Source organism: Vulpes lagopus, chromosome 7 (genome assembly GCF_018345385.1).
Source record: "Vulpes lagopus strain Blue_001 chromosome 7, ASM1834538v1, whole genome shotgun sequence".
NCBI lineage: Eukaryota > Metazoa > Chordata > Mammalia > Carnivora > Canidae > Vulpes > Vulpes lagopus.
Genome location: NC_054830.1, coordinates 78,803,104 through 78,830,926, shown reverse-complemented (window position 1 = coordinate 78,830,926; position 27,823 = coordinate 78,803,104). Strand labels below are relative to the sequence as shown.

The 27,823-nt window shown below is 45.8% G+C and overlaps 1 protein-coding gene across 3 annotated transcripts in view; it reads left to right on the top strand.

The window, feature by feature from the left end:
* The window catches only part of FRMPD1 (FERM and PDZ domain containing 1), a 92,513-nt gene extending 68,991 nt beyond the window's left edge, over nucleotides 1-23,522 (top strand). For all 3 annotated transcript variants that reach the window (XM_041760619.1, XM_041760618.1, XM_041760620.1), the window contains 10 exons: nucleotides 3,371-3,466; nucleotides 8,237-8,362; nucleotides 9,234-9,353; nucleotides 10,351-10,487; nucleotides 11,585-11,711; nucleotides 11,832-11,927; nucleotides 13,820-14,002; nucleotides 14,865-15,012; nucleotides 16,897-17,703; nucleotides 21,026-23,522. In XM_041760619.1, the coding sequence (XP_041616553.1) occupies nucleotides 3,371-3,466; nucleotides 8,237-8,362; nucleotides 9,234-9,353; nucleotides 10,351-10,487; nucleotides 11,585-11,711; nucleotides 11,832-11,927; nucleotides 13,820-14,002; nucleotides 14,865-15,012; nucleotides 16,897-17,703; nucleotides 21,026-23,406 (4,221 nt within the window). In that variant the 3' untranslated portion in view covers nucleotides 23,407-23,522. The remainder of the gene's footprint in view (nucleotides 1-3,370; nucleotides 3,467-8,236; nucleotides 8,363-9,233; nucleotides 9,354-10,350; nucleotides 10,488-11,584; nucleotides 11,712-11,831; nucleotides 11,928-13,819; nucleotides 14,003-14,864; nucleotides 15,013-16,896; nucleotides 17,704-21,025) is intronic.
* The last annotated feature ends 4,301 nt before the right edge of the window (nucleotides 23,523-27,823 follow it).

The following is a 27,823-nucleotide window of genomic DNA, read 5'->3' as shown; positions in this document are numbered from 1 at the left end:
TGAGAGGAAGCAGAGGCTTGGAGAAATTAAGAGAATTAACCTCTGAGACCACATAGCAAAAAAATATATGAGCCCAGGTCTATGTGACTTCAGTTCTTTTGTTTTCCACTGTAACATTCTGTCTAGTCTTTTGATATGGAGATGTCCAGGATTGAGAGTTCAGAGGACAAATTTGAAAAGGGAAAGTATTGGCTGGAGTTTGATGTTTTTAATGTCGACTATTGGATTAAAGACTCGTTTATACATAGTTTACCCATTTTCTTCCCAATAGTCTGAAACTATTGCCATTCTGAACTCAGCAATCAATATTAGACTTTGAAACTTTCAGGTCAGAGCTTATCCTTATATGGTCTCCTTGCTTGTAGAGACCAGCAGATGGGGGAGTCATGGCCATTTTAACAAAGGGTCCAGGTGATCTGGTTCACATCTGCCAAGCCCTTATTGTCTATATCACCTGCTACTTAACAGACTGTACCTTCATTAGACCTGAGAGTGGAAGGTGGATTTGTTCATGAACGGGCCAAAGGGAGGCCTAATGCATTAGAAAAGACCTGAGGCCCTGTCACCCAGCCATGCTTGTGTCTCTGTGTGTCCATGTTTGTGGAAGTGGATTGAACCTCTTTAGCAAATTAAATTTAGATTCAGTGTGTGTTTTTAAGACTAATGCACAGTGATGAGAAGTAGGGGCTAGAACCACCTCACAGGACAGGTAGAGAATAAGAGTTCTGCAGGTGTGAACCCAATCACTTGGAGCCTGTGTTAAAATGTGTACCATCCCCCACTTGCTGGTATTGTGAGAAGACCAGGTGAGGACAGGTTTTGACCTCAACTGGCTACAAAAATTCGATCAGAGTTTGGGGAGGGGTGGAAGTTTAGAGAAAGAGAATGCTAAAAATGTGTCACTGGGGACACTTGCAGGTCAGAGCACCAAGTCTCTGTATCAGGCGCATAAGGCAGAGAGAGCAAAACCAATGGGAGTTCATCACTGTGACCTAATTACTCATCCTTTCAAATGTTTAAAAAATGATAAAACTGGGGCACTGCGGTGAATCAGTTGGTTAAGTGTCTGACTCTTGGTTTTAGCTCAGGTCATGATCTCAAGAGTAGTGGGATCAGTTCCACTTCAGGTTCTGTCTGCACTCAGTAGGGAGTCTGCTGGAGATTCTCTCTCCCTCTGCCTCGCTGTCCTACTCACTCTCTCTCTCTCTCAAATAAACAAATAAATGTTTTTTAAAAATGAATAAAAGTTGGGGATCCCTGGGTGGCTCAGCGGTTTGGCGCCTGCCTTTGGCCCAGGGCGCGATCCTGGAGTCCCAGGATCCAGTCCCGCATCGGGCTCCCGCCGTGGAGCCTGCTTCTCCCTCTGCCTGCGTCTCTGCCTCTCTCTCTCTCTCTCTCTCTCTCTCTCTATATATATATATATATATATATATATATATATATATATATATATATAATAAATCTTTTTAAAAAATGAGTAAAAGTTGATAAAATTGGTTATTAACCTTTTCCCCTGAAAGCAGGATAAGACCCCAGAAGAATTCAAAATAGTAAGCTAACACTTGCAAAATACTTAACTTTGCTAACAGTTAAAGAAATGCAAAGGAAAATATTAGGAAGTGCCACTTTACACTTAGTAACCAAGCACAAATAAAGAAAAAAATGTAAGGCCTGATGCTGACGAAGTAGCCACAGTCATGCACTAACTGGTGGCTTTGTAATTTGGTTTCATCTGTTTTTGTGTGTGGGAGGGGAAACAAAACATAATGAGTACCATAAAAAAATGGCCCAAGGATCACATTCCTATTAATTTAGTTTATAAAATAATTTAAATGCAAAAATCCATATGTTCAAAGTACCTATGGTACTGACATATAAAATAGAAAAAAATCTTTGAAAAGAATGCTCAATGTCTAGGGCCAAGGAGTAGTTAAATCAATTCTGATATTTCAAATCCATAGAAAATCATGAGTTCATTAAAATTACAAACATTAAACCTCTAGGAAAAAGTGTATGAAATACGTGTTGAGTAAAAATGAAGATAGAAATTGTGTGTGTTCTATTATTGCCATTCTCTAAAAACGATTTACAGGTATAGATAAAAATTGGAAGAAGCCTTAAAGAAAAGTAAATGGTGGTAGTTATGTGATGCTGTTGTGGACATATTTTTTGGAAATCCCAAATAATAAAGTCCCAAAGAAGAAATTTTGCCTTTGGGAAATCCAAAGATGAAGGTCATTCTAAATACCCAAAACCAGAGACGTGAGATGAGAGCAGAGCCAGCAGTTTGCAATCCCTCATCCCAGATTATGAAGCGGCACTGTGATCTGAACTTGCCTCCCTTTTCTTTCACAAAAAGACTTTTTTTTTTTTTTAAATTATAGAGAGTGATGAGTATGAGTCTTACCTAAAAGATACAAGTGCCCTTACAGTTAGAAGATACAAAATTCTCATCTAAAGCAGACTGTCAGGTTTTTTTGGAAAAGGATGATAGGCTTCTCTATCCAAATGGGCTTTATACCCAAACTCTTTGCAGAGACTAAAGCGGGGGCAGTTTGAGCTCAAATCTTGGGGACTCTAGAGCTGCTTACTCACTGATTCTCAAGGATACCAATCCCAAGAGCCCTTTTTATTTGCAGCTAAATACTCAGAGGTCACTCTTTATGAGGGCCAGCTCTAGGGGGATTCCTAAGCCCAAAGGGAATCTGCCTTCCCCCACCCCAGGAAGTCTGGCTGGCATGGGGTTACCACACAGATGAGTCCCATGCCTGCTTCCCAAAAAGACCTTCCAAGAGTGGTTGAATCCCTTAGGAGATTCTGCAAGTCTGGGGCGATGGTTTGGATGAATGAAGGTGGGAGCAGCCCTCTGCACTTTGATGATGCTTCACTACAGGGAATGCAGCAGGAAAATGGTAGCAGGGAGGGAGGAGCTCTGAGGGAGCTTCCCACCCCAGTCAGCCCCCTAACCCCTCCAGGAAAGGCCCTCTGGGGAGAGTGTACATGCTTGTCTCTGATTTATTAAATTGTATCACATAAGGGTAATAACCAAAGGTATTGAGGTTGCAGCTGATGGTTGTGAGACCTCATTCGGACTCATGCAGTGCCATGGGTATGCTCGTGACCGGGCTCGCTCTTCTCCACCATCTCATATCTGACACTTTTAGTGGATATTCCTGGAACAAAGCATGCCTGTCTCTGTGTGGCATAGACCTGGTCCACTGGAGGAATTTCCAGATGCCAAGAATCAACCACTGCATAGTGAGGAAGTTAGGATCCTGCTCTCCACACCCAGCAGAGCCAGGGGAGCTGAGGACTTGTCACACGCAGGGAAAGGAAAGGCCAGTTTCAACACTACTCTTGTGTTTTCCAGGGTAATTCTCTGCTGTGTATGCCCAACGTGCTCAAGCTGTACTTGGAGAATGGACAGACCAAAGCTTTCAAGTTTGAGGCAAACACAACTGTGAAGGTATTTTTTTTTTTAATTTTTATTTATTTATGATAGTCACAGAGAGAGAGAGAGAGGCAGAGACACAGGCGGAGGAAGAAGCAGGCTCCATGCACCGGGAGCCCGATGTGGGATTCGATCCCGGGTCTCCAGGATCGCGCCCTGGGCCAAAGGCAGGCGCCAAACCGCTGCGCCACCGAGGGATCCCAACTGTGAAGGTATTAAGAGTAAACTTGAGTTTCTCTCCCAGTGAGAATTTGCTGGCTCCCGGGACTCCCAGGTATCCTGCCCTGCAGCTGCCTTGGTGTTCCTGTAACCATTATGGCCTGAGTACCTGCCATAAGCCAAGCACTGTGTTACCTCATTAATTGTACACCACCCAGCAAGATGTATTTTTATCACCATCTTCCAGGGGAGGAAATGAGGGCTCAGAGGGATGAAGTACCCAAGGTCCTATGGCAACTTGTAAGCCTTCACCCTTGACCTCTGGGCTCCCTGCCTCTTGTATGTGACTCCACCTGCTACCAGAGACTAGTGCAGCTAAAAACTAAAGCACCGTATCAGAGCAGGCCCACACATCTGCATATTCTGTTCTGGGTTGAAGTCAGTTCAACTTATATTTGACAGGTACCTCCATATGAGGGAGATACTATACTCCAGGGTGGGGAGAGGGGTACAAACTAGGTAAAGGGTAGTTTTGTCTTCCAGAAACTTACAGTCTAGTTGAGGGAGGTTAGACATTCAAGGAGCTCCCGGGAGTCCAGAGCAGGATGAAATAAGAGCTGCAAAGAGAGGGACAAGGAAGTGTGCTCTGCATGCCAGGGAAAGAGCACCATCTGGTTCTTTCTGTCAGTATGTCAGAGGAGGCTTTGTAAAAAAAAAAAGCTGGACCTGAGCTGAGCTTTGAAGGGCAACCAAGAGCTCAACAGGGGAAGGTGGGGGACAGGGCTGTTGGTGGGGGTTGGAGGGTACACGTCAGTCTAAGGAAGTTACATTCCTAATGTGAGAACCAGTAAGGCAAATGTTGCCCAGGAAGTAGTAATCTGTCCTACGGGCCTGGAGCATAGGCCATTTTCTTGTGGGAGGAGTGGGAGATGGCAAGGCTAGCTGTGGAGGGTGTTGAATGACAGGAAACAGAGTTTGGATTTTATTCACAGAGAGTGAGGGACAACGCAATGGTTTCTGAATGAAGGAGTAGACTGTGTTAGAGCGAGGCTCCAATGAAGAAGCAAATAAAGGGTGTTCAGGTGAGCCAGTGCATCTATAGGTAATGGATGGTAGCCAAGACATGCACGCGTGCACTCTCTCTCTCTCTCTCTCATGTATCCCTCCACACATACATGCACCAGCCAGTGTTCCTCTCTGTCACTTTCATTTGGCAATTCCCAGAGCTGTTCCAAATGCCCTATCCCAGTCTTCCCTCAGCATGACTTAGGAGAAGCCAGAGAAAGCCTCTCTGGAGCTGGAAAGCCCTTACTCAGAGAAGGAAAAGGAGAGAAGAATGGATTTGTTAAGCATTTATTACATGCCTGCTCTCCCAGGCACTTCCTTATGTACTATCTCATTTAATGCCCCCAGTAACCTTGTGAAGTGACAGGTGTTATCCCCATTTTGCAGATGAGAACACAGGCCCAAGAGATCTCCAAATTGTCAAGGTCAGCTAGCTCATAAGTGGCTTCAAACTTGGTCTGTTTCTGGACCCTGCCCTGGACCTTCTATCTGGACACACTATCCTGCACCAAAGTTTTACAAATGAATTAGACAAGGTTTCTACTTCTGCCATCTTTGATCCAAGTGCATTGGAATGGAAGGGATGATTTATTTAAAGTGAGTCCCACTTTGGTGGCCAAAAAGACTTGGAGAGGATTTATAATAAAAGCACGCACCATTAGATCCCAGATGATAGAGTTGGAGAAATGGGCAAGTTTTTAGCTGGTATAATACTGGTTACATTTACTTATCTATGGTAACCAAATTTTTTAAAAGATTTTATTTATTTAAAAAATATTTTATTTATTTATTCATTAGAGAGAGAGAGAGAGAGAGAGAGAGAGAGAGAAAGAGGCAGAGACACAGGCAGAGGGAGAAGTAGGCTCCACGCAGGGAGCCCGATGTGGGACTCGATCCCAGGACTCCAGGATCACACCCTGGGCCAAAGGCAGGCACTAAACCTCTGAGTCACCCAGGGATCCCTATAGGAACCAAATTTTTTAAAGCAAATCTTTTAGTTCTTTATGACAGAAAGGGCGGGGGGAGATACAAACAAATCCTGTGAGTCAGACAAAGGAAAAATCACCATCCATTCATAACTGACTTCTCTTCCCAGCTCCCTTACCAAGAGAAGCAGAGTCCCTATATTAGATTTTTTTTTTATTTATTTATTTTTTTATTATTTATTTATGATAGTCATACAGAGAGAGAGAGAGGCAGAGACACAGGCGGAGGGAGAAGCAGGCTCCATGCACCGGGAGCCTGACGTGGGATTCGATCCCGGGTCTCCAGGATCGCGCCCTGGGCCAAAGGCAGGCGCCAAACCGCTGCGCCACCCAGGGATCCCAGTCCCTATATTAGAAAACCCTCTTTTTCTAAGTCAAGAAAAGTAATACGACATTCGATACAGTGAACAGTTGTGTGCCTACAAAGCTGTCAGTGACACAGCAATACATATACCAAGTCACACCTAAAGGGAGCCCAGAGACTTGGGGTGGGGCTGGGGGCAAGAGGGGAGACCTGGGGATAACTCAGCATGAACTGAGGAAAGTGCAGTGTGCTCAGGAATGGGCCCTGAGTGGTATGTGAAGACAGTGTCCCAGGCATGGGAAATGGCACCAACAAACACCCAAAGATGGGAACGTTTGACAGGAGTAGAGGGCTTGTGAGTGGAAGGCATTGGAAGAGGCAGCAGCAGATCAAGTGGGAGAAGTTGATTGACACCTGATGACACCTGATACCCGAGAGCTTTGAGTATTAAGCTGAGGAGTTGGGATTTGGGCTAGCAGGCTGGGGCGGGGGGTCTATTCTTGAGCAAGGAAGCACAATCAGTATACAGTCAGTCAGTCAGTCCTAGGCTTAGACAGCTTTCTGTAGGTCAGAGGTCAGCAAACTTTTTCTGTAAGGGGACAGATACTAAATATTTCAGGTTTTACAAACTGTAGGGTCTCTGTCACAGTTACTCAACTCTGCTCTTGTAACAAATGGACATAGCTGTGCTCCCATATAACTTTAATTACAAAAGCAAGTAGTGGGCTAGATTTGACCTCTGAGCTATAGTTTTCCAACCACTGCTCTAGATGCAAGGTGGAGGTCAGACAGTGGTAGGGTGGTCAATAGGATCCCACTCTATACAGCGGAGGAATGGCTGAGCCTCAGACTACACTAAACATAGGAGGATGGAGAGGGGGATGGAGTCAGGAATTGGGCTCTCCATCAAGGCCAATTCAAAGCAACCATTAGATAATGTTGAGTTACAGAAGCAGATAGATTCTTCAGGACTTAATCCCTGATGCATTATGGAGGGTGATAGAGCAAGCAGAAAGAGGATTCAGAATGGGGGGTCATGAGGAGCAAGTAGCACCTGAAACTTTGGCACCTACTAACCTGAGCTGCCAGCAGGACTTCTCTGATGAGTCTGTGATGATTATTTATTTGCTGAGTGAAAGTTTACTGAATGCCATTGAATGCCACGCTCTGGAGATCTAATGGAGCACAAAACAGACAAAGTTCATATTCTCAGGAATTTACCATCTAGTGGGTGAAAGATAGGAAGCAAGAAAACAACTATTAGCAGCTTGCATGTATTGAACACTTGTCATCTACTAGGTACTGTTCTAAGTGCCTTCAGTGGGGAAATTAACACACACAACAGCCCCATGAGATAAGTGTTATTATTACCATTTTACAAATAAAAACAGTGAGGCATAGAGAGAGTAAGGAATTTAACCAGGGACACACAGCTAGTAGTGGTAGTCTGGCTCTAGAACCCAGTCACTTAACTTTACTATCTATTATTAAAGAATATACCTGTTATTGAAGCACATAATATTAAATATTGATGAGGGAAATGAACAGGACCCTCAGACAGAGAATGGCCAGGGCAATCACATTTAGATGCAGTGACTGGAGAAAGCCTTTCCGAAGAGAGGGAAACATCCTTGTGAAGAGTAATGGGAAAAGTGTGCCAGATAGAGGGAACAGCATGGGCAAATGCCCTGTGGCAGCAAAGACTTTGTGATGACAAAGGCTGCTATAGTGAAGGAGGGGAACGTGGCATGGCAAACTCTAATGGCACAGCAGTAATCATCATCCCATGCTGTCAGCCACTCTGAGGCATAGGCATCATTATCCTCCATTTTGCAGGAAGAAACTGAGGCTGAGAAATGTTAGATTGATTTCCCAGTTGCAGAGTGGTGGGCTTCTGTCGGTTAGCAGTTGAAGATGCATATATCCCAGCAAGAGGATGAATCCAGAGATGTTGAAGAGAGGCATAAGCCCCAGCACATGGCTTCAGCCTTCCAATAAAGCAAGTCAGGATGGCTGTCTGGGTGGTGCTGGAGCCCCAAGGAGAGGGGGAACAATGGGTATGGGGCCATGAGAGGCGATGAGAAGTCCCACGTGCAGTTTGTGATTGTTTGGCCACCTAAATTGGCAGTGGACCCTGTCAGCACAGGCTTTTTTCTCCCCAGCTACACCGAGAAGCATAGAGAAGGTCGAGGAGGTCCCCCTTGCTCTGTGCCTGAACACAAAGTCCAGCCTACCCCTCAGGTGACCCTTATGCCTCTCTGTGCCTGGCAGGACATCATCCTCACCGTGAAGGAGAAGCTGTCCATCCGAAGTATGGAGTACTTCGCACTGGCCCTGGAAGAGCAGTACAATATCTCACGGCTACACCTGCTGCACGAGGAGGAGCTCATCCAGCAGGTACACCTGTTCCTTGTGAGGAGATCCTGGCTGGGCAAACCACATCCCTCAGCCAGAACCTTCAAGGCTAGGTTTCAGCATCTCTGCAATTTTTACCCACTTTCTCATGCCCTCACTCAGCCTGGGGATAACAGGGCAAGAATCAGGACTGATTTTCACATCAGTATGTAGGTATGTGGGAATTCCATTTCACAGATATGGAGACAGTGACTTTGAAAGATAAGGTCACTGAGTGAAGGCAATGAAACCAATAGAACCCCATCTTTTTGCCTCCAGCACTGAAGACCTTTGAGAAGTCAGGGAAGCATTTGTTGCTGGGTCTAAGCCCTTTATTGTAAGACTTACTCCCTGAACTGGTCCCTGACGGATGGATAGGGCACAGTCTGTCTATACAACTCAATCTTTCAGCCATTCAGTGATTTGGTGTACCAAATTTTTAATGCTTCTATTCCGTTGACATTGAAAATGAAAATCAAATGAGATCCTCAAGATAGTTGAAGTAGAAAAGTGAGGTGTATAATATTAAAACAATGTATATGATACTATTATTTATGGAAGAGAAAATAATACACATATGTAGAAGCAAATATACACATAGACTATCTCTGAAAAGGCATTGAAGACCTGTGAGCAGATTTCTTTTGGAAAGGGGAGCAACTTGACGGGGTCAGTGAGAAACTTTACTTTTTGAGCCTTTTACATTTTATACCCATGGGAAAGTCAGCAACAAAGGTCTGCAGCTGTCTTGGGAAGCACTAAAATTGAAGTCTCTGGGGACTTTATTATCTTTCTTTTTTTAAATTGCTTTGTGGAATAGCTACGAGAACAAAGGCGATTAAAAGATTAACCATATCTCCCTTACCCATTGTAGGTGGTAGAAAGGGAGGAGTCACATGACTACCGCTGCCTCTTTAGGGTGTGTTTTGTTCCCAAGGACCCCCTGGACCTCCTGAAAGAAGACCCGGTGGCCTTTGAATACCTCTATCTGCAGGTGACTGGTCTGCTCTTCCTAAAATAACTGGTTTCTCAAAGATGGCACGTTGGGTTATTTTGAACATGAGCTTAAGGCAATTAAGCAACTCCCTGGTAGGGATTATCTTTATCAGAAGGAGAGGCCTGATTATCCCTCGAAATTCCCTTTCCATCGCTGAATTGCTGTTAGGAGATTTGCTATGTATTAATGAAATTTAGGCTTAGTCCTCAATGTGGATGATACATTTTCTACTGCCACTTTTTTTTTTTTTAAGATTTTATTTATTTATCAATGAGAGACAGAGAGAGGCAGAGACACAGGCAGAGGGAGAAGCAGGCTCCCCTCAGAGAGCCCGATTCAGAACTCGATCTCATGACTCCTGGATCACAACCTGAGCCAAAGGCAGACACTCAACTACTGAGCCACCCAGGCATCCCTCTACTACCATTTAGAGCTTCAGTTTTTATTGCTACAAGGGGCATTAGTGCTTTGAAGCCTTATTTTAGAAATGATGAAACGGAGTCTTGGGAAGTCACATGATCTGCCTGGGTCATGCATTTGGTGGCAGAGCCTTGGTGTTCCCCCAACTCTGCCTGCTTGGGTGAGATTTATCACATCATTTTTATATTGATAAAAAAGAGTTACTTGGGAGGCATTACCATTTTACAATTGAGGTAACTCAAACTAGGTGGATTAACTTGTCCAAATCTTACAGAAATGGTGGCAGCAAATAATTACAACAACACTACTGTATATTTGTATAATGCTGTGTCCTGATGCCTGCTTTCATATGTTACCTAATTTAAACCTCACAGAAACCATGGAAGGTAAACTTAACTATCTTCATTTAGCAGTGGGTAGAGTCTTAGTTCAGTGTTCAGAATCTTAGTAAGTTAACCAAGGTCACACAGCCAGGAATTGGCAGAGCCAGGTCTCAAAGCTTTTTGCCTAAAAGAACTAGGAACACAATCCATCTATTCTTGTCTCCCAATTCCTCTGATGTAATCTCTTCTAGAGCTGCAGCGATGTGCTCCAGGAGCGCTTTGCTGTAGAAATGAAATGTAGCTCTGCGCTCCGACTCGCAGCCCTGCACATCCAGGAGCGGATCTACGCATGTGCTCAGCCACAGAAGATCTCTTTGAAGTACATAGAGTGAGTGGCAGGGGACTTCTAGGTCCCATCAACAGCAGCTGTGTTGCATTTATAACTTGGCTGGCCCCTGGCCAGGATGGCCAGGTTCCACAGAAAGCTGATACTTGACTACCTACCCGTCTGTCCATTGTCTTTGCATCCATTTCCCTCCCCACTGTCTCTGACCCAGCCCACCTCCTCCAGATGTCAGAATCTGGCGGCTCCCTCTGGGGCAGAAGCCAACTGCAGATGGAAGGACACAGGATCCCTTTGTAAATTCCCAGGTCTTGAGAGAATGTCTTGGAAATCAGTTGACAATGTCCATGTAAAGCTCTCCTGAGGGCAGAAGTGCCTTGGAAATTAATTTTGTGTGAACCGGTTGTGTTGCATTGTATTCTTTAAGGGCAGTTTCAAGTCCTCAGATTTCAACACCACCTGATGCTTAGCATAAGTTTTCACTTTGCTCTGGGCAGCATCAACCAGGTTTGCTAACCCACTCACCAAATCTCAGCTCTGTCCTGTCTGGACATGAAAATCAATCAGGGAATCATATTTAAAAAATAAAACAGATCCTTGGCTCTGTTCTAAGGTACTGGGTCAAACCTCTAGGAAGTGGAACCTGAGAATCTATATTTTTATCCATTTTTGGGGGGAATTTTGAGGCTGTGAGGCTGGTACCATTCAGAAGCATGGCCTCAGGGATTCACAGGTGCTGTGTGTTGCCTCGTTGAGCGTGTTATACATATGTGATCATTATTTTTCACATATACTGTAGGGAAAAGGATTGAGATCTGTTCTGATTAATAGAATATCATACCACACCAAAAGTAATCAGCTCCCAGAAAGATAAGCGGGGTTAACTCCTGAATGGGTGTGGTTTTGTGGAGAGAGTGTATGTGTATTACATATTTATAAATGTGATATTTAATACACAAATTTATGAATATATTTTATATATTTACATTAACATGTATATATAGATATATCTATCTTCTGTTGAAAAAGAAGCTCATGATTGCAGCATTCTATGAACACTAAGTTCCTGAATCAAATGTAATTATGCTCTTCATTAGAGCCAAGTATACTGTAAAAATGGTATCTCCAATATCTCATGGCAGGAAGGACTGGGGAATAGAGAACTTTATATCTCCAACTTTACTCCGAAACATGAAAGGCAAAGACATCAAGAAAGCTATTAGCTTCCACATGAAGAGGAACCAGAATTTGCTGGAACCCCGACAAAAGGTAATGTTGTGGCCTCTGCTGACACCAACCCTACCCCCCACCCCAGGGAAAGCATTTTCAACATTGTGTGGATTTTAGGCAAGTGAATAACTCTAAAGTCTTTTTTTCCCTCTATTTAAGCAACTTATATCTGCTGCCCAACTACGTTTAAATTATCTACAGATCCTTGGGGAACTCAAGACATATGGTGGAAAAATCTTTAATGCTACTCTAATGGTACGTATTATAGAAATGTGGACCCCCCACACACTCTTTTTTAAGATTTTATTTATTCATGAGAGTCACAGAAAAAGAGGCAGAGACACAGGCAGAGGGAGAAGCAGGCTCCTCAGAGGGAGCCCGATGTGGGACTCGATCCCCGAACCCCGGGATCATGCCCTGAGCCAAAAGCAGACCCTCAACCACTGAGCCACCTAGGTGTCCCGACCCCCCACTCTTATAAGAGACTGTAGAAGTCCTCTGAAGATCAGTGTCTTTTAGCCTACAATTCCTGAGTGCCCCATCATATACTAGAATTTGTTTGGGAAGCAAAATATTATACCATCGGGGAGTGTTTATCATGCTTGGTGCCAGCCCTGTGACACATGCTGGGGGAGGCAGAACTCAGTAAGACGTGATTGCCAGTGAAGCAAGGTACCCAACAGACCAAGTGAGGCCATGAGAAAGGCACAGGACTGTTGCTGTAGTCTGAGACTGAGTCTGAAGACAGAGGGTACCACTGCTAGCTTCGGGTTGAATATGGAAAGGAGAAGGGATTAGGGAAAAGCAGGAAGGTTGGATTTGGCCAGATTTCAATATGGAGGAAAGGCATTCTGAGGGATGGGAAGTGTACACAGTTTACTCTGGCACTTTGAGTATATGAAGGTGAAGAGGAAGACTTGGAGATCGTGAAAAGGGGATGAGAATGTTAGATTGACAGCTGGGCTGGGATCCTGATTGTTCAGAAGGGAAGAACTGAGGGTGTATCTGAGAAGGGAAAGGAGAAGCGAAAGAGTCCTCTGCTCCATTACTCATTCCTCCCCCAGCCTGCTTTCTGGAGCCTAAGCCTAAAGTTCTATGCATCGCAGCCGTCCATGACTGGTAGGCTGCGGCCTACAGGGACTCTCCCCCGCTGCACTGTTCAGACAACCCCAGACTCCTGCACAAAACCAGACAATTTGCCCATTTGAAGGTTTTTCAATATATTAACAAAGCTCCTTTCAGTGTATTTGGTGTGCTTCTCAGTCATTTACAGTAATGGGTCAGTTTAATCAGGTGGAAAAAGAGAATCAATGTTTGGAGAGAAAGGAAGAGCATCAGATAGTTGGGAAAGGGAAAAATAGTTGAGTCTTTGTACAAGTAAGGTGACAAAAAGGTGGACAAGAGACTAAATCACAGAAAGGAAGGCTTGAAGATACAAGAAAAACTTCTATGTTTCCAATGGGCTAGTCCTGTCCCCTCCCAGCTGTCAAGTTCCTGTCCCCAGCCTCCCTTTACTTTTTCCTATCTAGGGTGAGAACTGGTAATGGGAGAAGAAGCCAGCCCCATTGAACTGGCTCAGGATGCTTGCTGGGTGCAAGGATGCCACCAACTGTAGATAAATAGACTCTTGTCAGGAAACTTAATGTGAATATGATACTTGGATACAAATAATTGCAGTTAGAAGTGGCAGCTCAGTGCTATCAGAGCAGTACAGAGGCTGTGGTATGGGAACGACACAAAGGGAAAAGACTACTCTGGCTGGAGGAGATAGATCAAGCAGTTGCTTTCCATAGGCAGTAGATTTTGATGGAAGCTTTTAAAGAAGGGTCAGGATTTCAGTAGGGCACAGCATGAATATGGGCAGATAGGTATGAAAGCACAGGTTGTGTTTATGGAACAGGTAATGGGTCCCATGGTCTGGCTCTCTGTTGTGAAGCATCTTATAGGAGACACGTAGATACTCTTTTAGTTGTAGATAGGGCCCAGATTGGGCTCTTGCCTAGCTTGGTAATCTAGGGAAGAGGGGGTGAGGGAGGATCTGAAATAGATATCATGGAGTTTTGCAGAAAGCGGTATCATGTCTTGCATGTGCAATGTATTTTCACTAGCTTGTGAATGAAAACTAATTCTTCTTCCACCGAATGCAGTTACAGGATAGAGAATCCTACATTGCCCTTCTAGTTGGAGCCAAGTATGGGATTAGCCAAATTATCAGTAGCAAACTCAACATCATGTCCACGTTGGCAGAGTTTGCCAACATCAGCCGTGTGGAGCTGACAGAGGAGTCCGAGAAAGTGAGCATGGTCAAAGTGTATCTTCAGGACGTCAAGGTAATGCATGGGGAAGGCATTTTGAATCCAACTTCTGGAATTTGGGGCTCAATTATCCTAGGGTAGTTTATTTATGAGAGTATGGATATTAACAAAGGCTAATATCCTGCATTTGCTGAAGAGGATTAATCATCTATCCTATACCATCAAAAGGAAAGTAATGAATATGGTGCATTTTCCTGGGAAGGTCCTAAAAGGGGTGAGGGTTTTTTGGCTTTTGAGGTTGGTATAAACTGAGCTTGGAATATATACTTTCCTTATGGGTTTTTGAAACTTAGATGGGAGCAGCAGATGACTTTATCACATGCATGGGACCAGGATGGCTGCCCAAGATTTTTGAGGACAGCAATGAAAGTGGGTAAATGATGCAGAGTACTTCCCAACCCCCTCTGCAAGGTCCTACATTTACCCTCCTTTGCTTTAGTTTCTGACATGTTCAAGGATGGTGCTTTATTATTTTTTTTATCACCTGCTTCCACCTTCTCCATTTGCTCTCCTTTTCCTTTTCCAGATCAGATCTTGAAGGGGACCCCACTGTATGAATGAGCAGGGTGGGGTGGGGTGTTTGGGATGGGGATATTGGACTAGGGAATGAAGAGGCAGGAGACATTGTAAGATTCAAGGGGAGAAACCCATTGTGTGTATATGAGTGTGTATATACTTGCACGTGTGGTTGGCCCTATGTATGCATGCTTATTTCAAGTCTTGCAGGTGAGAATATGAGATACCAGGAGGCCTGCCTGTGGGGCATGGCTAGACTTACTTTGAATCTTTCATTGGCCCCATGCGGGGCCAATGAGAAGTTGTCAGCCTTCAGACTGTCCCTTAGGCCTTTATATAAAAGCTCTCTTTACTTTCAAAGGTTCTGACGTTGCTGCTGGAATCCAACAGTGCAAAAGACCTGGCCTGCCTGATTGCTGGGTACTACAGGCTATTTGTCGACCCAGATACCTCCATTTTCCTGTGGCCGGGAAACAAACAACAGGTGCACCGGGTATCTGCTGAAGAAGGTGAGGTGCCAAGGCTTGCTCCTATAAAGGACAGGCCCTTTTCACAGCCTAAAGGGAGGGAGTGAATTGAGTTGAGTTGATAAGAGCTATTTTTTCATTTATTTCCTGGTAAACAGTTGATCTTTCTAAAATCCTAAATAGAGAAGTTTTCTTTGTATCTGAGAGTCATCTAAAGCCACAAAATGTGGTTGAACATCTCTGATTCCCTGTAGTATTTCCTAAAATTGTTTCTAAGATCCACTGAATTTTGTCTTTATTTGCCAGCAAAAAAAAAAAAAAAAAAGCCATTCATTTATTCAGAGAGTACAGATGACCTAGCTTTTTATTCCATGTCTAGGTGCTCTGTTGCATTCTCGTGAATTATAATAGAAGTTCTCAGCCTTATGTGTTTAGGAGAAGGAAGTACCCAGAGATAGAAGGAAATAGAAGGAAAGAAACCATGTATAAGGAATGAAGTAGTGGAGGCCAGATGAGATGCATAGACTCCCAGGCCAGCTCCCAGTTTCTATCAGGCTTTGGCTTCAGCACTGTTAATACAGCATTTTCCCACTGGTTTGCTGATAAATGTTGTAACACTCTCACTATGGCTAATTTCAGGCTACCAATGTGATATCATTGAACGTGAAGATGGGAAGAGATGCTCAGTAGCACAACATTGTATGGCATTTCTTCCATTTAGATCAAATGGGCATGAACAATCTCAAGAGATTAGATGATAGTAAGATAAAGTAAAATAATCAGGAAGTGATGAGTTTTGGATGCTTTTGGTTTTAACACAGTTTATAAACAAAGGATGATACCTTAGAGTCTAATCAGACAATGCAGAGTGGGGCAGTTGTGAAGGTCTGGTAGTGAGAGGGACTGCTTCTGTTGGGGCAGGTGGCAGTGGGAGGGAAGATGCTCTACAGGGGGGCAATATTTGAAATAGATCTGGAAAGACTTGTGGAGCTAACCAGGCAAAGAAGAGAGGAGAGATCATTTGAAGCAGAGGGGACAACATGGATACATGACACAAGAACAAGGTCCTGATCTGTGAGAAGCTCCGTATAGTGGCTGGAGCATGTGAAGCCTACAAGGGGTAACCAGGCTGCTGAGGAGGGGTCAGGGCCACACTGACAGACCTTAACTCCAGTAGGAGAACTTAGGCTCTTCCCTGTGTAGAGGAAGCCATTAGGGGGTTTAAGTAGAGTATGATATGGCCAGAGAGAAGTTTTTAGAAATATCACGATGGAGGCTATGGTAGAAGAGAAATTGGAGGCCTGGCTCAGTGTCCCCAGTTTTCCTGCCATGAATCTTTCCTGAGTACCAGGAGCTAAATGAGTTTTGACTGTTCTAAAAACCCCATAGTATCAGTGGGTCTCCAAAGCCAGGTTTCAAGATGGTGCCAGCCTATTGGCTTCAGACACCCACATAAGGTGGCTAAGAATACAGATTCTTAGCCCCCATCCCCTAGATATTTGACTTAGTACATCAGGGTTAGGGCTGAGGATCTGTTTTATTTTTTAAATATGATTCCTCATCTGATTTTGATGCCCAGACAGGACAGAGCTGGGATCTGAGAAGGGTGTTAGCAAATCCGGGTGATGCTGCACATAGCAAAGTGAAATCCAGCCACATAATCTCCATGTTTCCATGAATATATAGCTTTCCTCAGAAGTAATCCTGTCTCCATTATGCAATTCGGTTGATGTGGGAAAGTAGCCCTGATGTGCAGGGAGAATGTGGACTCTGGAATCCCAAGAGTCCTGTGTCAGTCAGTACAGTGTGATCTGGGCTGGGCCACCCTGGAGATGGGAGGGCAGAGAGAGTAAAGGGCGGGAGGACATGAGCCTCTGCTGGTCCCTGAATGCTGTCTTATAACCCCTGGTGTCCCTTGCATTACAGGCTACGAATCCAGGGCGTGCAGTGACTCAGAGGAGTCCTCTGAAGTGGACTGCATGCTGGAGCCTCTCTCTGACGGGCACGTGCTGAAGCTGGGCCCCTGCAGACCACTCGTAAAAGAGGAGCAGCCTCCTGGGGACAGCCCCATGCCTGAGATGGCCAGGAGGGGCCCGAGCACCTCCGGGGCCAGCAGCATGACAGACAGTGCTGAGTCCGAGGCTTCTGACTCTGCCAACACTGAGAGCCGAGGCTGTAGGACCAGTGGCTCCAGTGAGTCTATGGATGCCCTGGAAGAGGATGACTTGGACACTTGCTCTTCTAGCAGGTCTGGCTTCTTCCACTCTAACTCACCAGGCTTCCCAGAGACTCTTGGTTCCAGCAGCCAAGAGGAGAGAAGCAGGATTGAAACCAATGGCTTCCTGTGTCTCCTGGACTTGGCCCAGAGAGCCAGTCATCCATGCCAGAAGACTGAGTTTTCTGAGAGCCCCACTCCTGAGACTTTCAGCTGGGGACCAGAACTGAGTGCAGTCAGGCTGGACCCTAGGCTATATGAGGGCAGCCGAACCGACTACTATAGCCTGTGCTCCAGTGTCTCCCTGGCCAGCCACCTGAGCAACAGCTCAGAGAGCACAGCTTCCCGGCAGGGCAGGGGCCTGCCAGCCTGGGGTCAGAAGGGCTGGACTGAGGCCCAACCCAGCTCTGCTCTGGAAGCCCTGGCCCCGCATCTGCCACTGGCCTTTGAGGACGGTAGCTCAGATGAGGAATACTATGATGCTGCTGATAAGCTCACACCCCCAGCCACCCTCTCAGGTGAGCCCTCCCCAGCCGGTCTGTAGCCTCAGCTGACAGCTCCTGAACACCCAGCAGGGGCAGGGACCAAGCTCGAAGCAAAAAATACATGGGTAAAGCAGGGTCCTTATTTGAGAAGGCCCATCTGGGCTCAGTGGACCAAATATTAAGTGTCACAACTTTAAGTCAGGGCTACAAGGGAGGTTCAGAGAACTATAGGTGAGTGGAGATGGGAGGCACTAATTCAAGAGTGGGAATCAGGAAAGGCTTCCCAGAAGAGGTTACAAATGGGCTGGGCCTTGTGAGCTGGACAGAATTTAATAGAAAAGTGTTTGAGAGCAGTGCTCAGCAGAGGCAAGTGGCTGCATCCTTATCAACCCTGATTCTACATTAAATGAGACTTTAATGCAAGGAGAACCCAATAGGCCATTGGTGGCCCCTTAAGAGAATCAGAAGAAAAGGCAGGGGATCTGTTGGTCCTGTTTCTTTCTGGCTCCTCATCCTTTCCTCCACATGGAGTGTGAGATGTCTTTCCATGTAGAGTGACTTCCTGAGTTGACTTGAGATCCTTTCAGGACACCTAGATATGCACATGCATGTACACACACACACACACACACACACACATACTCTGCATGCTAAAGAAAAACAATTGGAAATAAGCACACAGACATTGATGGTGACCCAGCAGAAGCTGGGGAAGCTGCAGCCCTTTTATTTCTGTCTCAGCCCTTCCCTGTTGTTCCCTGCCCTCCAACAGTTTCCTGTTGCTGGTGGGAGAGAGGCCAGCTGCTCCTGAGCAGCCCCTATAAGGCCACTCAAGACCCTCTATGACATGACCTTTCTCTCTCTCTCTCTCTCTCTTCCCTCCTAAGCCCTCTTTCTGTGTACCTACCACACAGACCTCCTTGCTGTTCTTGAAAAGTGCCAAGCTCTTTCCCACCTCTGGCCTTTGCACATGCTGCTCTTTCCTCCGAAAACACTCCTCACCATGATCTTTGGCTGCTAATTTCCCATCCATCTATCAGGCCCCACCTGGAAATTCACTCCCCCCCCCAAAAAAAACTAACCAGACCACCAAGACTAGGGCTATGTTTCATAGCCCACCCTGGGGGCTTCCCACCTAGCACTTAGCACTGCCTATAATTGTCTATTTATTTGTGTGATTTGTGTGTTGATGTTTCTCTTCCTGACTTAAAAATCAAGAGTTCCTTGGAGTGTAGGAGCTGTGTGTTTCATGCTCAGCCCTGTGTCACCAGCACATAGCGCCTGGCAATTTTGCTAAATGAAGAAATGACCTCTCCGCCATCTACTGAGTTCATTAATTGACCATTCCCCTAGAAAAGGAGAAACTTAGGAGCAGATTTGCACTGTTCTCCAAAGAACCCAGCCTAACTGCCATCCATGCCCTCAGCTTTGCCCTGCTGGGCCAACCATTGTATTGGCCAGGATAGTGGCCCAACAGAGACCATCAGTCGGTATTCCTTTACAGGAATCTAGCCAGGGATATAAAGCCCATACAGAACACTTTCTTTTCTCACAAGGAGCAAGTGAGTTGCTGGGGAGAGACCCCAGAACTAGGACCACTGAGCCTGGACTCTGGTCCCTAACTCACTGTGGGAGCCTCTCCCTTTTTAGGCCTCAGAAACGTCTTTGGTGAGTCTGTAGGTGGCCTAGGGCAGCAGCTCCAAAACATGTGTGGGCATCAAAATAACCCAAGGGACCTGGTTTAAATACTATAGCTTCTTAGGTGGTAACCTCCAAGATTCTGATTGAGGTCTGAGGAGCAGCCTAGGACTTGATAAGGTTTTAAATGAGGTGCAGCCAGATTGGAAACAACTGATCTGAGTATAAGAACCCTCAGTTTTGGGATCCCTGGGTGGCGCAGCGGTTTAGCGCCTGCCTTTGGCCCAGGGCGCGATCCTGGAGACCCAGGATCGAATCCCACGTCGGGCTCCCGGTGCGTGGAGCCTGCTTCTCCCTCTGCCTGTGTCTCTGCCTCTCTCTCTCTCTCTCTGTGACTATCATAAATAAATAAAAATTTAAAAAAAAAAGGAAAAAAAACAAAAAACAAAAAAGAACCCTCAGTTTCTCAAGGGCTGGGATATGATCCTGATTCCTCTGGGTGATTACCTGGACTTCTTTACAAAGTGCTTCTTCACTCAGAAACATCCATTCTGGTATGCACAAAATCCCTCACATCCACAACTGAGTAGTGACACTTTTTTTTAAAAGATTTTATTTATGGGGAGGGATCCCTGGGTGGCTCAATGGTTTAGTGCCTGCCTTCAGCCCAGGGTGTGATCCTGGGGTCCGGGGATCGAGTCCCATGTCAGGCTCCCTGCATGGAGCCTGCTTCTCCCTCTGCCTTTGTCTCTGCCTCTCTCTCTCTCTCTCTCTCTCTCTCTCTGTGTGTGTGTGTCTCTAATGAATAAATAAATTAAAAATCTAAAAAAAAAAGATTTTATTTATGTATTTGAGAGAGATAGCACATAAGTAGGAGGAGGAGCAGAGGGAGAGGGACAAGCAGACTCTGAGCTGAGCATGGAGCTTGATCCCATGACCTCAAGATCATGGCCCAAGCTGAAACCAAGAGTCAAACACCTAACTGACTGAGCCACCCAGGTGCCTGGAGACATGACATGTTAAAAAGATGTCAGAGAGCTTATAGAATTGCCAGCAAAGGTGAAGGGCTGGTTTAGACACAGGCAATAACCAGGCCTGGAGACTAGGTGACAGGATTCCCCATCATGTTATCAGGGTAATGTGGCTGCAAAAGATGTGCTCTACTTTTATTATTATTTTATTTGTTTAAAGATTTATTTACTCTACAGAGAGAGAGCCTGATGCGGGGCTTGATCTCACCACCCCAAGATTGCAACCTGAACCAGAAACCAAGAGTCAGATGATTAACCAATTGTGCAACCCAGGCACCCCTTATTATTTTAAATCTATGTGTTCAAGTGTGAAGTTCTAGGAAATTTGTGGCTGACTTTTTAGATAATAAATCTGGCTGCCTGGCTTATTGTGAATTAGGGTATAGTCATGAAGAGTTCTAGCAGACTGTAACCATTGGTGAGATTTCATTCCCTGAAAAAAAATTGGGATGCTGTGACCAAAAGACAATAAAATTATTGTGGACAACCAAGAATCAAAAACTATCTCCTACAATCATCATCCCTATCTTTTAGATGAGCAAATTGAGGAGGTCAAGATTTAGCATACCTAGGGTTACCCAGCCCAGCCAGGATTTGAACTCAGGCAACCCTGAGCCCTGGGCCCAAGCTCTGTAAGTCTCTCTGTTTTTCTGCTTTTCATATACTTTTCCTTTCTTGATTCTCAGGGCCCAGAGCTATTTCTGCTGCAGAACCCAGTGCCACAAACTCACAGAATAAGGTTAGCACTTGCACCCTTGAGGACGGCCTGAATCCTGGGCCAGATGGAAGAGAACCAAGCAGAAGGGGAGGTGTGAAGAAGTATGCTAAGACACTGAGAAAAAGAAGGTCTTTCCTACAGACTGACTACACCTGTCAAGTTTCATTTCCTCTGGTGCCATCAGCCTCGCTGGAGAGTGTGGACGACGTGTGCTACTACAACAGGGAGCCCTATCTAGCCCTCGGTGCACCCTCCCCAACTGTATCCTCTCTGCAGGACATGCACAGTGAGCCCGGCCTCCTGGAGACGAAGGCCCTGGGACTGCTGGGTCCCTTGAGGAAGCCCAAGAGCAAAAACCCAGCCTCCCGGGTCATGGAGATGGAGCCTGAGACCATGGAAACCAAGTCAGTCATTGACTCTCGAGTGTCTTCTATTTCTGCCATTCGCCTCCGGATTGACCCCAACCATAAAGAGAGTTCTGGGGATGCCCCCCTGACTGCCACTGTTGCCAGCTCCCCAGCGAGTACCCCTCTCTGTTCCAACCCAGGTTCATCTGACCCAGATAATTCTCGGGCAGAGCCTTCCCAAACCTTGTCTCCATTTCAACACTCAGATGGCAGTGCCCCCAAAGAAATCACCCTAGAGCTTGGGGACAGTACTTCCTCCCTCTCCAGTACTGACCCCAACCCAGATAGAGGCTGCCAGGCCATCAGCCCAGGGCCGCATAATGCCTCTCAAGCAGACACACTAGAGCTGGGAGGAGTCCAGTTTGAAACAAGATCAGGATCTTTGTTTATAAATCCTATGCAAGAAACTGCCCCCAAATGCACAGAGCCTTTGTTGTCTCCTCCACTCAGGCCTAGAAGTGGTGAATATGGAATATATTCAGAAGAGAAGATGGCTTCTTTCCCTTCAGAGGAGGAGCAACAAGGACAGCTATCTCTGGGACATGATGGAGAAATTACAAACAAAAATGGCACTGATTTATTTCATGATGAATCTTGGAAAGATTCAGGTGACTCCAGGGGTGACCTGTCGAATGCTGTGCTACAGACTGGTGTCAGCGCTCCAGCTGGTGAAATAATAGCCTCCCTCTCCTTGAAGTCTCCTGTAACAGGAACTGAGCAGATCCTGCCACATTCCCCCACAGACCCCAAAGGACAGAGCAGAGAAACCCCAAGCCAAACCTGCCAGGCCCAAGAGCAAAAACTCTTGGAAGAGCTGGATTTAGACCCTGATTTCTTGTTTGGGGGCCAGACCATTCCATTAGCCTTCCCTCTGGAGGGGGTCAAGGCAGAGCCACTTAACCATATGATAGGGAAAGATACAGCCTCTAGGGACACTACACAGCAGATCTGTTTTAATCCAGGTCCTTCTCTGCCAAAGCCACTAGCGTGTCCCCAAAAGGAGCCCCACTTAGAAGGCTCAAATCATTGTTCATTGTCAGAAAGCAAAGGCAAAAGCTCTAGCATCTGCCTTCCTGCTGAGAAATCTTTCCTGTGTTTTGCCCCAGAAAGCCATCCTAAAGTTTCTGCCAGTCTCAGGATGGCCACATCTTTGGGGTTTGTGGGTGCGAATGAAACAGTGGCCCCTAGGATTGGGATGGAGCAGTGCAGCTGCCAGTTCTCCTATGCCACGTGCTTCCGTGGCCTGCAGCCAGAGACAGAGGAAGAAGACAGGGACTTGGAAGCACACCCCACAGCCCCCCTCACCTCACCACCCTCTGCAGGAAGCCGGCTGGCTCTACCTTGGAGGCCTGCCCGGACCCACAGCTGCAGTGCCGAGCCCCTGCCGAGGAAGAGCCACATCTGGCCAGAGTACTGCTCCAGGGCTCTGAGACAGCTGAAAGCTGCCCCTGCCAGCACCCCAGAGGGCTTCATCCAACTCAGAGAGAGCTTACTGGAATTACAAGATATTTTAGAAGCTGCCTGGGGGAATGGGAACAAACATCCCCCGGAGAAGTGCACCTGGCACTTTTCAGAAAGCCGGAGCCGCCTCTGCATGGGTTCCCAGAAACTCCTGTCGAGCTGTCAACATGTGATCAGAATGGACCAGTCCCCTGAAGAGATGCAGGGGGCCGTGCGGGACACCTTCCAGCACCTGGTCCAGCTGGCCGGCCTGTGCTTCCAGTTCACAGACTGCAGCCGCTGCTCCAGTCGGCACAGGGAAGCAGCAGGGAACCTGAGGGATGTGGTGTACGCCTACCATCAATTTGTAGAGGCTGCTAAGCTGACCTGTGAGAGAGGCTACCATGATCTGAGTGTGAAACTCTTGGCCCGTCGGTGCACAGCCCTCACTGCTGCCGTATTTTGTTTGACGCAGAAGTTCCGGGCATCCGCTGCCCTGTGAGCAGGCTGCTTGCCCAGGCCCCTACCCTGCCCTGGACACTTTCCTGAGAAGCCCCTCCATTCCTCCGCCCACCCCTCCAAAATGTTTACTAGAATATTAAAATAAACTGCTGCTTCATCCTGGCCTGAATCATACAGAGTGATGATAATAAGTTGGAGTCCAAAGCATTCACTCATGGTCATTCAACAGTCACTGGATACACTGCATAAGACAAGTCCCTGCCCCTGGTTAAGATGCTCACAGACCCCCCCCCCCCCCCCCGGGGAGTACAGATCAGTAGATTGCCATCAGTAAACTATGCCCTACCAGGAGCTTATACTGGGGGTGTGGAAAGAAGCAAGAGGAATTCACAAACTATCCCAAGATGACAGGAATGAGGGAGGAAGGTGGCGGTCACTGAAAAAATGGTCCTGACTTCTCATATCACACTGATTTGGCAATAACTCTCACAGATAGGAGTGAATACATGTGACATTTGATAGATTCTACTTTCATAAGGTTTGGCTTGTTGGCCAGGTATTCTTGGCCGCCTTCCCAGGACACGTATAGGCTGCCACTAGGTGGCAGTAAGTTCCTTAGTTGCATGGTGACCCACCTCCAGGAGTGTGTGCTCCATGCTTCCTCTGAAATTGAGGGCACATCTGAATACTGCACCCTTTCTTTTGTTGTAAATATCCAAAACGGCAAACATTAAAGCCCAGAATTAGATTTGCCTTTTTAAGAGTAATATTAGAGCAAAAGAAATATGTTTAGTACTTTTCTCACTAATTTCAGTTGAGCCAGTTAATCTCAGTTAATCTTAGTGGGATGTTGGACAAGCTACTTAACCCCTCCATGCTTTGGTTTTCTCTTTAAATATTAATAGTTCCTGCTTTGTATGGTAGAAATCTGGTAAATAATCTAGCAAATAGTAAAAGTTAATAATAACTCCCAAACTTTATGGATGCTTCAACCAGTATGAAACCATTTCTTACATTTTGTTTTCAGACCCCGGGAAAACTGATTCCAAGATACCCTTCGGATGTCTTTTTAGCCTGGCTTCTCTGTCCAGGCCAGTTCTGGCTGAGATGCTCACATTGGGCTACTAAGGTTCATGTAAGGGGTCCCTTTGTCCCTCTGGTACTCCTGATCAGTTGTGGTCTGCACTGGCCCCCTAATTCCTCTCCTTCACCCAGAAAAAGCAGGGAGCAGAATGAGTACCTAAGTACCTAAGATCTTGGGAATCAGAGGAAAGCAATATTTTAGGAGAAGAGAAGATACTCTTCTCACCCCTTGTTACCAGTTACTTGTTAACTAACCAGTTAACCAGTACTCGTGCCAGGAAAAGATGAATTTTCTTAGAGGCCTATTTCTTTTCACACAATATTTTGAATAAAATTTAAATAAGGCTCTTGAACATAGATTTGAAGTGACTTTGTGGCCATGAAAAATAGGAACAATAGTACACTGAAATAATAAAAATTGTATGATGTTAATTAAACAGGACTTGAACACTTTTACCAGCAGAAAGCTCTGAAAAGCTATGCAGCTTATTTACATGGACATGATTTATAGGTTCACAAGTTAAAGAGCTCAGGACTTCAACTCAACCAAGGCTTGAATCCTGATAGTGTTGTTATAGGCACTGCTCTGGGCCTCAGTTTCCCCAATGGACAAAAGGAACTATTACTAGTCTCATTTAATGAGGGCCTACAGTGTACCAGATGCCTTATTTAGATACATTGAATACATTTTCTTATCAACAGGACAACATCCTGAACTAGAGATCGTTATGTAATAAACATTCAGTGTTATTGTGAGAAATAATCATGAAGGCAGGAAGACTGTGAAGCCTCTGGCATAGGTAGTCAAATGTTTATTTCTGTCTTTCTTCACTTGCTCTCCCCTCAAATCCATTAACTTTCTTGGGTTGCTACTGTATGGAGTTGGTAGTTTACTCTGCAGTTCCCCTGAGGAGTACTAAGTTCTAGAAGTTCTGGGAAATCCCTCATTGTTGAGAGGCTAAAATGAAGGGTGGGGTCGGGGTGGTCCTGTTTAGCACTTTGAGATACATAGGCCCCTAGATGAAATACGCAGAATGTGATGCAGTGCAAGAGTCGTGTTTAATGACTAAGAAACTAGCAGACATTTGCACTTCTCTATCCTTTTCCCACTCACCATCACATTGGCTGATCTATTTCTTTATAAAAACATTTGTTACACCCATCACAAGTGATGCCTGATGCAGGATTACAGATGTAAATAATTGGATGAGAATCCTGTCTTCAAGAGCTCCTAGTCTGAGATAGGATGACATGTAAAGATAGAGACCTATAATATAAGGCACTGTTGGCTCAGGACAATGAAAGAGGACAGATAAGATGCTGTGAGAGCTCAAAGAAGAGGAGTCATTTTGGAGATGTGGACAGAGTAGTGATTGTGGAAGGCTTCCTGTAGAAGGCAGCATTAATGAGAACTACTATGTCAAGAAGTATTTATGGAGTAGCTACTGAGTATCCTGTCCTGGACTTGGCAGATAGGAAGGTAAGTTTGGGATGTGTTAAGAAAGGAGAAAAATCACTCATTTGGTGATTCTATCATCAAACCATGCAGTGGCATTGGGAACCAAACCATCAACATGATAGATGTTCCCTCAGGAACTTAAAATTAGTAGGAAAAACACAGAAAAAAAAAGATTACTGACAGGTGATATACAGAAACAAAGAGTGCCAAGATGTGGATAGGATGAGCCAATCTTACCTGGGTGATCAGTGAAGACCTCTCTGAAAAGGGAAGGTTTAAGCTGAAACCTAAAGGACAAGAAGGAGCCAGCCATAGAAAAAGTAAGAGGAAAGGGAACAGTATCTGCAAATCTTTGGTATACTTGAAGCATTTCAAGAAGCCAGGTGTGACTGGACCACAGCAAGCCAGAGGAAGAGTGATAGATGAGATTGGTGGGGCAGTCAGGAACCAGTCCAGAAGGCTTGGGGAAAGTTAGACTTTATATCCAAGTACAGTGGGAAGCCACTAGAATTTGGAACAGAGGAGACACATACAATCATCTGGGAAACAGATGTCCACTGCGTGGTGGGATTTGGGGGGTGGCGGTGAAGGGTGGAAGGGGCAAGAAGAGATACAAGAGCAGTGGCAGGGAGTGCAAAGTGCAGGGACCAGTAGGTGTGATGGGAGCCACTGAAGACCATCTGAGCCACTTCCCAAGCCCAGCTGAGTGAAATCCAGGACCAGCTTCTGAGCAGAGAAGAGGTGTTATAGTTGGGTTTTGGGAAAAGCCTTCTGGGAGATAAAGAATGTTTACTTTTAGCATTTAAAAATTGCTGTAGGGGCAGCCCGGGTGGCTCAGCGGTTTAGCACTACCTTCAGCCCAGGGCCTGATCCAGAATTAAGTTCTGCGTCAGGCTCCCTGCATGGAGCCTGCTTCTCCCTCTGCCTGTCTCTGCACCCCCCACCCCCCTCTCTCTCTCTGTGTGTCTCTCATAAATAAATAAATAAAATCTTAAAAATATAAAAAAAATTTAAATTGCTGTAGTAGCCAATAAAGGATGAACTGAAGGCTTAGGGACAGGGTGGAGGTGTTGGAGGAGCCGTGGGAAAAAAGTCCAGAGAGGGAAACAGTGTGGGGTCAAGGAGGAATCCAACAGGGCTGTGGTATCTTTGGCAGGAGATATTTCCAGCTCATTCATGCTAGGGTCTCTCTGAAAGGGTGAGACCCCTGGGAATAAGGGGAAGAGTGAAGAGTGGTTGATAATTTTTATCAGACCAAGGCTTGGACAAGTCTCTTCATGTCTCTGAGCCTGACTTTCCCCATGGATCTGTGAGGTGAGTTGAGTAAGGGAGAATGGCCAGAGGCCAGATTCATTAGTTAAGGCCCCAAACCGGGATATTTTTGTTCTCTGCCTGAACAGCCAGGTGGTGGTAAGGGCCGCTGTGTGCTCAGGGAAGGCTGTGTCAGCTGGTGGGTTCTGTGGCTTGTAGAGGAGCCCAGAGGAGGGCAAGGCCCCCAGGCTTGAAATGAAAGGTGACTCAAGACTGGTTTCAAAAAAAAAAAAAAAAAGGGAGGGGGGGAAGAGTGGTTTCAGGGAACATCTGGTTGAGCATCTGCCTTTGGCTCAGGGTGTGAAGGGAGGGTCTTGGGATTGAGTCCCGCATCCGGCTCTCCAGAGGGAGCCTGCTTCTCCCTCTGCCTGTGTCTCTGCCTCTATGTGTCTCTCGTGAATCAAATAAAATCTTTTTTTTTTTTTAAAAAAAAAAAGGCTGGTTGCAGCCCACTTTCCCAATTGCCCAGTTCTTGACAGCCCTCAAAACCCCTGGTTACCTGCCGCTACCCTGTGAGGTCTGGGAGCGGCTGGGATTGTAATCTCCATCTCACAGCCGGGAAACAGGCTCAGACAGGCGAGGCAATCAACATCTGCGTAAACCA